This window comes from Salvia hispanica, chromosome 6 (assembly GCF_029641045.1).
Source record: "Salvia hispanica isolate PSC_SH4W2 chromosome 6, Shi_PSC_v1, whole genome shotgun sequence".
In the NCBI taxonomy this organism is placed as follows: domain Eukaryota; kingdom Viridiplantae; phylum Streptophyta; class Magnoliopsida; order Lamiales; family Lamiaceae; genus Salvia; species Salvia hispanica.
In genome coordinates this window covers 14542629-14553594 of record NC_142697.1, presented here as the reverse complement: position 1 = coordinate 14553594, position 10966 = coordinate 14542629, and the positions used below count along the sequence as shown (strand labels likewise).

The 10966-nt window shown below is 35.1% G+C and overlaps 1 protein-coding gene across 1 annotated transcript; it reads right to left on the bottom strand.

Moving 5' to 3' along the window:
• Positions 1 to 9032: 9032 nt before the first annotated feature.
• On the bottom strand, positions 9033 to 9850 carry LOC125204380 (ATPase, F1 complex, OSCP/delta subunit protein). Its single transcript, XM_048103036.2, has one exon. The coding sequence runs from the start codon at positions 9799 to 9801 to the stop codon at positions 9130 to 9132; it is 672 nt and encodes a 223-aa protein (XP_047958993.1). The 5' UTR covers positions 9802 to 9850; the 3' UTR covers positions 9033 to 9129.
• Positions 9851 to 10966: the final 1116 nt, after the last annotated feature.

Sequence of the window (10966 nt, the reverse complement as noted above, 5' to 3'; positions counted from 1 at the left end):
GATTGTTGTCACTATCATCCTCATTGAAATAATTTCTGCGCGTTATAAACTCTCATTTTCCTGCTCAAATGCCGCCTCAAAATATATGGCTTGAGTCGCTTTTGACCATCGCAGCCTACCTTAAATAATGTGTATATCTTCTTTGCTATATTTACGATTATGAAAACTTGAAATTACTAAGGTAAAATCATAAGCTCCGCAACAAAAAGTTTTGTGGATGAGAAGTGACAAAGATGGATAAAGTTATCGACAATTAAAACTAAAATTTAATTGTACTAAATGTAATCATCAGCATTATATAAATAATTATCTAATTATCGATATTTTATTAAAATTAAGACATTTTTTAACATTTAAAATTATACTACATCACTTTCTGTTTTCTATTCCTGCTTTAACCTACTAAAGAACACTATATAATAAATTAAAGCTAAATTAAAAATATGTTCCACTTACACTAAGATAAAAGAAGTATACTAATTAATTAATTAGCCAGTAGCATTAGAAAGGCAACTTTGAAGAAAGAAATATGGTCCAACAACAATTCATATATGTTTACCTTTTCATTCTCTCTCTCACGTTTCTTTATTCCTCTTTAACACTATCTCCATCCTTGCCCCTACCTGTGCAACAACTCCCATTTCTTTCTCTCTCTGAATTTGTAGTCACACACACAGAAGTAGCAAAGTCATTGACCACAATTACTCTCTTCCTTGCTCCTGCATACCATGGGGTCAGGGATGTTTTAGATATTGAAACCAATAGAGTTTCCGGCTAGCATGGGCTGGCGATGGGGTCGGACGACCCTCTTCGGCCCCACCTAGATCAGTCAATGACCCCGTTGATATTTACAAAGATAAAACTCTCTTAAAATACGGTTAATACATACTACAAAAAATGATATTTACATGGGTAATGGTCATAAAATCATAAACTTTGGTTAAAATTATGTATTTTCTATATATTTAAAACTTAGTCACAAAAATCATGAATTTATATTATGTAGTAAACTATCACGAATTTGATTTTTCCTTGAATTGATTTTGACATAGTATGTTGGATTACGTAGGTTGCCAAACCGGTGCTTTTACCGACCGTAAAGTGTAAACCAAGTCCTTTTGTATTACATTACTTGAGTTTAATATTTACTCTAAATTTTCACCGAATTTATGGAAAATTCACTGTATTACTTAAGTTTATGATTCTCGCTATCTAAGTTTAAATTTTTTAGATATACCAAATTTTGGTCCAAATTATGATTTGAGAAACAATAGTTTTTATTTTAATGACATTTGGCAAATGATTATGGATTCCAGTATATTGGATTTTGTGATATGCAGTACTTCTATAATTATATTAAAGGGTCTGACCTTAGTTGTTGAGTTAGTGTGAATGTGTGATGGTAGAATTTAAACGAAATTGCTTAGCTTATAGTCAAATGGTAACCGAAGTTCTTCTTTAATTGAGGATGTGCCACAAAGCTACAAAAAATAGAACTAATTTCGAGACTAATAGTGTTGGTTTTGACTTGAAGTAATTTCGTGGGGAGTCTGTTTAGTCAACTAGCCTATGACTCTCTGCCATTTGGCGAAGTAAACATGTTTCCATTTCTTTGTTTGTTTTTAGTCTTAATTAACAAATGCATATTTTCTCTTCTACTAATATTACTCGACCCATAAATGAAATCTAAAATGTTTTTATTAATAAATAGAATAATACATGATAAATCCTTAATTAAAACATTCACGACATTTTAATAGCGGGGTCTTCTAATTTGTGTTTAATATAATTGAATTCTCAAACTCTAAATATTTAATCGGACAAACAATAACATACTAAGAAATTTACGAGAGAAATTTTCTCCAGCTTTCCACTAATCCACCTATTTATCAAATTAATTTTGTACTATAAAGATAATGATCACTGATATTCCTATCAATTGTACCACAACACGCTTTCCACCGAAACGCGTATATCACACACACATATATGTCTTATATAAACGTACCACATGTATACAATGAGTTTGACAAAACAAAGTCAAAACAAAAGACAAATATTTAACAATAAATAAAATACAAATTATTTGGTAAGATTCTTTCTGTTTAATAGCAATAGAGATTCGAATACATGTCAGATATGTTATAATAAAAATGACTCTTATATCAAAATTTAGAGTAAACTAGATTGAAAATTGAGATGCATTTATCAGCGTGAGTGATTCAGAATTTGTCATATGGAAAATATTTTAAGATTAATAAATTATTTCATGAAAGAGCATAATGGTAATTTCATGGTACATTCTATTCAATAAGTACTTTTTTTTTTTATTTTTTTATTTTTTTTTATTTAGTTTTTTGTCAACTACATCTACAATTCATGTCAACTACACATATATAATGTTAATTACATATACAATTTATGTCAACTACGCACATATAATGTCAATTATGTGTACAATCCATGTCAACTATATATACAATTCATGTAAACTACACACATATAATGTAAACTACATATACAATTCATGTCAACTATACACATATAATGTCAACTATAAGTTGTTGACATTTGATGTGCAGGCTATTGACATTTGATGTGTAGGCTATTGACGATAATACCCTCGAGTTGACATAATCTACTTGCAGTTGACATTTCGAAAATGTTGTGGATGAGTGACTGAAAATGCATCTCAATTCTCAATTAAGCTAAAAGATCTCAACCTAACAGGATTATGTTCAACCCTTCCGGATTTCGCTGTGCGGCATATTTATACTATGATTTATTTTATTTAGTAAGGATAAATTAGGAAATTAATTTGAATCCTTAAAATTTTTTAGAAAAATTCCTAAAACTTAAATTTTGTGTATAATTTTATAATTTAAATTATCTTTTTTATATAGTAGTATCAAATTAAAAATAATTTATGAAGATTATAACCGAGTCTCAATTGCATACATTCCAATGAAAAAAATTGCATGAGAATATAATTTATACATTTTATAACTACTTACATAATAGTGTCTTCATTACATTGCTACGATGTCGTAAGACCTTCTCCAACTATACACTAAATCTCATTTTTGGTATAAAAAACTTCTCCAATCATACTGCACACCAAATCCAATTTTGCATTTTTCTACGGAACAAAACCAAATATAGGTGTGTATTGTATAGCTACTACAAATTTTTTGTGAGATATACTAAAAAACGGTGTAAATTTGAGTTTGTATACATAGTTAGAGTAAAATTACTTTTTGGCGTGATACATACTCAAAAATGAGTTTGAATTTGCCGTAAATGGTTGGAGATATCCTAAATCAATAATGCCCTAAGTTCAATGTTTATAATAGAGAATCTGCAAGTAGTTATGGTTTAATGACATATGCTGCACGATTGGATGCCTTAAATACATTATATGTATATGCAGTACCAAAAACTATCTAGTATTTTTGAATTATATATGTACATTATACAATTATCAATTGAACCATTTTAGTCCTTAATTCTCTGGTCATATTAAATTAATGCATAAAAAAAAAGTAGATCTTCACCGTCTATTTTTTAATCTAAAGATTTATATCTAATCTAAATTTTGATATAAAATTGAAATTCATTTTATCATTGTCCTAAATGTGTTTGCTGCAATTGAAAATACACACATATTTGACATAAGGTCAAGTAAAAGGTGCATGGAAGCATGTCGTAGACATCGGAAAAATAGTACTCCCTCCATCTCCTAAAAATAGAAATATTTGAAATGAGACACGATTTTAATGCAAAATTAGTAAAGTAAGAGAGAGAGAAAGAAAAGCGCGTTAATAGAAAATGAGTCTCACCTTTAAAGAGAGAGATTTTTAAAATGAAAAATTGTTATTTTTAGGAGACGGACTAAAAATGAAAGAATTTTCATATGATGGAGTATGCTTTTCACGGAAAGATGCATGCTTTTCAGTTTTCATATATAGAGCTAATTGAGCAAATCTCATTTAAAATAATGCAAAATTTCAAAGTAGTTTCCTTTTCTATAAATTACACAAGTGAGATGGAGATTGAAGTTTGATGTGAATGTTTGTGGAGATGGAAATTAGGAGGAAATGGAAATCATTTTGATAGTTTTGATGAAGGGAAAGACCTTGTTGACTCCATTATATGTATACGTTATAATTGATCATTATATTGACATAGGGAATTCAATTCCAGGATCCGCAACCATACACATTAAAATAAAATAGAAGACTTATATACGACCTCATTAATGCATTCTGGTCTCTATCTTTATTTACATCGCCAAGAGCATTAATCAAAGCGAATGAGTTTTATTTGGGGTGATTAAGTTTTATTCAGGGTGATTTGTGACGTTTGATCTCATAGGACTATAGGAGACCAACTCTTTAAATTAAATAGTAGTACTAGTATTACCAAATAAATGCAAGCGCACAATAGATCGCATGTGAGCAATAAAATAGGGTTTAGTGGACAAAAATCATCATTTTATTATAATTTTTTTGTTGACGTTTAATCGATTTCATACGCCCTCCGTCCTATAATAGATGACATACTTTGATAATAACACGAAATTTTAAGAGACGTTGATTTGCGTAAGAGAGAAAATATTATATTTATATTAATGTAAAAGAGAACTTTTTCCAAAAAAAAAGAATAGCGACATCTTTTGTGGGAACTAAAAAGAAAAATGTGACATCTATTATAGTAACTTTTAAATTATGAATTAAAACATAATTCTATAATAATTTGCATTTACCTCAAAAGAGAGTCCAAATCACGAGTACTTAAATTGCAATTTGGGAGTTGCGAACCCCAAACAAACTTTCACATAGCGTGGTGTTGCATACTTCAATCATGAATTGAAGCTAAAAACTAGTGAAGCCCCAGAATTTAAACGTCACTTATGCAAATTACGTAAAACATAAAATGAAATAAATAATATAAACATCAGTCATTTTAAGTGTACTAAAAGCATGTCCAAGGGAAAGGGTAGATAGAGAGGTAAAAAAAATAACTACCATATTTACCTCTTCTAGATAAAATTTCATGCTCCAATGAAAAAAATATTTGGGGATGTATTATACCTTCTTTCATTTTGAGAAGATATCTTTACGTTTTCTTGGAAGAAAAGGTAAAAAATTAGTTATTTTTATTTACCTTTTTAATTTACCTTCTTCCATTAGAGTCCATTATTTTTTAAAAAGGCATAATTATCTTTTTGAGAAAGTAAATAAGAAATATACCTTCTCAACTTATATTTCCCCCTTTGAGATGCTCTTACCAATAATTTAAATAAAAATTTACAGTCTCTATTAGAGAGGTGATTACTGGTTAATTATAATCCAAGCCTCCAAGGTGCGCAACAGTGCTTGTTTATGTCCTTTAGGTCCGGATCTCAGAGCCAAATACTTGCCCATCTTATTAATTGATACTCCCTCCGTCCCTCTGTAGTAGAGACAATTTTTTTCAGCATGGAATCTAAGAAAAAATGTTTTAAATAAGTTAAGTAAAAAGAGAATAAAATAGAAAGGAAAAAGGTAGAAAGATGAAGAGAGAGTAAATTAATTTTTGATAAAAAAAGAAAATGACTCAGTTACAATGGGACAACCTAAAAAAGAATATGACTGCAAAGAAAAGGAGGGAGTAATATATACCAAAACCAATTGATTACTAATGTCTCTAGGCCTGTTTAATCGGTTCTCTGGTTCCGGTTTTGATACTAGTTCTAATGTTCTAAAAAATTCCGGTTCCGGTTCTATCCGGAACCAAATAATAAATCAATATTAAATTTTCGATTTTAGATTTTATAAGATATTAATTAGTATCCAATTATCTTATAGAAGCTGTGTGTGTATATGTCGCGTGTGTGTGTGTGTCTGTGTTGAGGATATGTGTGTGTAAGGTGTTGTGTGTGTGTATGGTGCTGCATGTGTTTTGGTGTATACTTGTCAGTATTTTGTTGCGTGTTGATTATAATTTTTAGGTGTTATACTTTTTAGGTATTTATTGAAATATTGTTTTTAGGTATTGGAATATTGGATGATGAATATTGTTATCTTGTTGATTTGTATTTTTATGTGTTTCTTTAAATTTCTAGGTATAAATTGCTATATTTCTAGGTGTTGAATTAAAAAAAAATAAAATTGAAACTACAAATCGGATCCGGTTCAATCAGTCGGGTAAGACCGGTCGGTTCCGAACTGGAACCGGTCGGATCTGGTTCGGTTCCAATTCCAGAATTCATGAAAATTTGTAACCGGATACCTGATCTGGATCGGATAACTGGAACCGGCCGGTTAAGTAGGCCTAAATGTCTCATTAATTTGTGTATTTTCCGCCAACTTTATATGTATAAAAAATTTAATTAATTTGCTATTTTGTATCAGCATATATGCGCCTAAAATTAAATACTCTTATAACTTATTCAAATTATTTAAGAAGGATCACATTATGACATTAGTTCAGATTTCAAATAAATGTAAAGGCCCATATCCGGTAAATGACAGTGCGGCACCACCTAATTTTTGAAGCCCAATATGTATATATCTTCCCATGTTATATGGAGTACTAGTATTCACTTAAAAATTCATTAAAAATAGAATTATTTGTTGAGTGTTGACTATCCAATTAATTGTCCAATTTATATATTCAGTAAACACAATATGCTGCATCCCAAAAAAATTATACACTCTTTCCTTTTTAATTCGTCTCATAAAAATATGCACTTTCTAATTTTGAAAAGTCTTATCTCTCTAGTGAGTTGAGACTCATTATCCACTAATAATACTTTAATTAATTTTTCTTTCTACCTCTCTCTTACTTTGTTTCCTGATAAATAAGATAATATAAGTTTTATATTAGAGCACTCCCAATGCACTCGGCGATAAAAACCGGTGTTTTAACGCCGGGTATCGCCGAGTATTCGCCGGCAATGGGGAGAAGTCGGCGTTTTTCCGGCGTTAATTCGGTAGAATTAACGCCGGTTCCCGTTTTAACGCCGATTTATCGCCGAGTGAACGCCGGCCACTGTAGGGCGCGTTCGGCGTATTTTCGGCGTTTTTTTTTTTTTAATACCGAACGGCTATTTTTACTCCCCTATAAATTCACACCTTCTCTTCATTCTCTCCCCATCCTCATCCCTTTTCTCTCTTCATTCTCTCCTCATCCTCATCCATTTTCTCTCTTCATTTATTTTCTCTCTCTCCATCTATATTTAATGAATTCTGAATCATCTTCTCATTCTCGGTCCGACGAGGAGATATCTCATTCTTCTTCCGAAGAGGAGGTACCTCCCGCTCCCACCGGATGGGATGTCGCGGGTTTCGCCAACAACCCAGTCAACAACTATATCTCCCGTTTCATACAAAGCGAGCTTGCTCGAATGCAGCAGCCACCCCAACGGCCAATCCGCAGGCGGCGCCGATACATCCCCCGCGACCACGCTGGTGGGCACGATCGGCTGTTCGCCGATTATTTTGCTGAGGAACCACGTTATCCGGCAGATGTATTTCGTCGCCGATTCAGAATGCGCCGCTCCCTCTTCCTGCGCATTGTTAATGCGTTGTCCGCGCGTTACCCCGAGTTCCGACTCCAGCGAGACGCCACAGGGAAGCTCGGTCTATCGCCCCTGCAGAAATGCACTGTTGCCATCCGACAATTGGCATATGGAGGGTCCGCCGACATGTTCGATGAGTATCTGCAATGCGGCGAGACGACTGGCAACGAGTGCCTGAAGAATTTTTGTCAGGGCATGCGAGAGATATTTGGGGGGCACTACCTTCGCTCGCCAGACGCAGCTGACTGCCAGTTCCTGCTGGATTGGCACTGGAGGACCCACGGCTTTCCGGGGATGCTCGGCAGCATCGACTGAATGCACTGGCAGTGGAAGAACTGCCCAACCGCGTGGCGAGGCCAGTTCATTACCGGCTACAAAGGTACGCATCCCACCATCATTCTTGAAGCCGTTGCCGACCAACGGCTTTGGATTTGGCATGCTTATTTTGGTATAGCCGGGTCGAACAACGACCTAAATGTTCTCAATTCCTCGCCCCTTTTCAACGAGCTGATCAATGGGTTAGGCCCCTCCATCGAATTCACGGCCAATGGCAATGTGCATAACATGGGGTACTACCTGGCTGACGGCATCTATCCGCAATGGCCCGTGTTTTTGAAGACGATCAGATGCCCAATCGGAGATAGTAGAAAGTATTTTGCCCGAGCGCAAGAGTCTGCGCGCAAGGATGTGGAGAGGGCGTTTGGGGTGCTCCAATCACGATTTGCACTGGTAAAGGGCCCGACGCGCTTTTACTACAAGGGGGATATTGCCGACATCATGTATGCGTGCATCATCATGCATAACATGATCATCGAGGATGAACACGAAGGCGTCCTCAACGTCACCAACGACACCAGTGTTGCATCATCGAGTCACGGTGTCTCAACCGAGTCCGAGTCCGCCCGCCTGGGTGTACCGTACAACGAACATGAACGGTTCAAGGCGTTCATGGACATACACCAAAAGGAGGCCCATCGAGCACTACAACACGATATGATCGAAGAATTGTGGGCAAATAGAAACCGCGCCCACCGCCCTTGAATTTTTTTACTTTGAATTTTTTTTTCCATTCCTGTACTATTTTTTTTTATTAATTTTCGTCGTTGTAATGTTTACTCGTGTTTAATACAACGAACTTTATTACTATTATTTGTTTTGTCTTATAAATTAAATTAGCTAGCTTTATTATATACAAAAATAAAACAATTAAATTAGTAATGATGTAAAAATGAAATGTTGAGTTAGGGAGAAATAAGGGAGAAATAAGGGAGAAACCATTGGAGCAGTTGGCTAAAAGTTGGCTAAAAACTGGAGATAAATTTTGGTGCTGATGTGGCGCTGATGTGGCAGGAGTTAAGGAGAAATAAGGGAGTTTTTAGGGAGAGCATTGGGAGTGCTCTTAGAGATATAATTACGGCCTTAATAAATCCTAGTATCAAAACCATCGAACCACGATATACAAATAAACTAGAAAGAAAACGCAAATATGTTGTATTTTTAATGATAACTGAAAACCGGGGACAAATTAAATCAAACAGAGCATGAGAATTCAAAATGGAGTATTATTACACAATTATAGGATGAACTAATTTTGTTAAAGTGACCTTATCGGCTCCAGTCACCCTCTGAATCCTCTCAACTATCTCCAACATCTGAGTTTCCTCCATTTTCACCCCACATGGAACCAGCACCACCTGATCATTCCTCACGCTAAGTTCGTCACAAATCCTTCCGAATTCCGACAACACTGACACCAACAAATCCAGCTTAGCTTTCTCCGCCAAGAGCTTCACCAGTTTAACCAAATGCTTCTCAAACCGGCCTTGCTTCACCACCTCCTTCACTAACTCTCCCTTCGCCGTCAAATCAGGGTCCGCCATCACGTGGCGGAGCTGGTCGTCGCGCAGCCATCTCAACAGCCGCCCGACGTCTCTGCGGACTGCGCCCACCGCGTTGTGGCGCCGTGCGGCGTCGAGCAGCGCGACGGCGTAGCCCGTGGAAGGGCGGTGGTGGGGCTCCGGTGGCTTGGGGTACTGTTTGAGCGGCGAGGATGGTCGAGAGGAGTTGATGTGGGGAGGGAGGAAGTGGTTTTGGGTGGTGAAAGAGGTGGTTTTGTTTGAGAGTTTGGTGGTTTTGGGTTTGGATTTGGATGGGATTGAAGGGTGGTGGTGGTGGTTTTTGAGATTGGATTTGGGGATAGTGAAGATTGGATTGAGGGAGGTTGAGAGGGTGTCCATGGCTTGGCTTTCGATGGGAATGGAATGGGGTCAGGTTTGGATGATTTTGGAGCTTGTGGAGTCTCAACAAATAGACTCCACATAAATTCAAATGGGAATTTTTTTAAAATAGTTGTGGCAATGTTTACAATTTCATTCTATAATATTTTTTGTCGTTGTACTTGTATACAAATTCATTTAAGGAGTCATTCCATCTACGTCCAAAAGTAATAGTAATATGGGTTAATTACCAAAAGTAATAGTAATATGGGTTAATTACATGAAAATTCACGAATTTTGGTCAAATTCTGATTTATTTTGGATTTTTCAAAATTTGAATAATCAATTTCCCATGATTTTCTTCGGACAATGCGATGTAAAGTTAACATACACGTGTAAAATTTTAGTAGTGTGAATGAATAGTGAAACAAATGAGTACTAATGTGAGGACACCAATTTATCATTCAATTATGAAATGTGCAAGACAAATCACTAGTAAGATCATCGAGAATCTTAAGAACCTCTTGGTGGATTAGCCCGTTAGGGCTTTATCAGAGGTGATAAGGTGGAGATCTATTGGACGATAGTGCGTTAAATGCATAGTAAAATCTTTTTTCACTTCGCGTGCAATTCAAACAAGGAATATTTGGCTCCTAAAATTTTAGCTGAGATATGTGCGTGTGTAAATAAATTTTGTGGACTCTCTCTTCTACCTTTTGGCTATAGAATGGGCATGGGAAGAATGGTTTTAGATCAACCAATAGTACATCAGCACGGTTACAGAGCTTCTGTGCTCTCCCCCCTACTTAGCTTTCTAATTCCTATATCTCAAAACTGGTGTTAGTCTTTTATTAATTATTTCTATATATTATAATTGATCGATGACATTGACAGAATCACATAATATTTTTATCATCCAAATTTTTATACTATTTTATTTGTTTATTATTCAATTTTCGTGGTATTAGATTGAACCGAAACTAGATTCAATAATATGATGGTATCAGAGCCAAAGTCTTCAGTTCTAAAATACTCTTTAGTCATCATGGGATAACAAAGAGTTCAATTGAAAAGTTTTCTAGGTATGGTAACTTCGCAATATGGATACTCAAGATGAATATTACTCCTATATGATACTCCATATCAAACTAGGTGGGGTAAATGATGTTTGAGGACTTGTACTCCA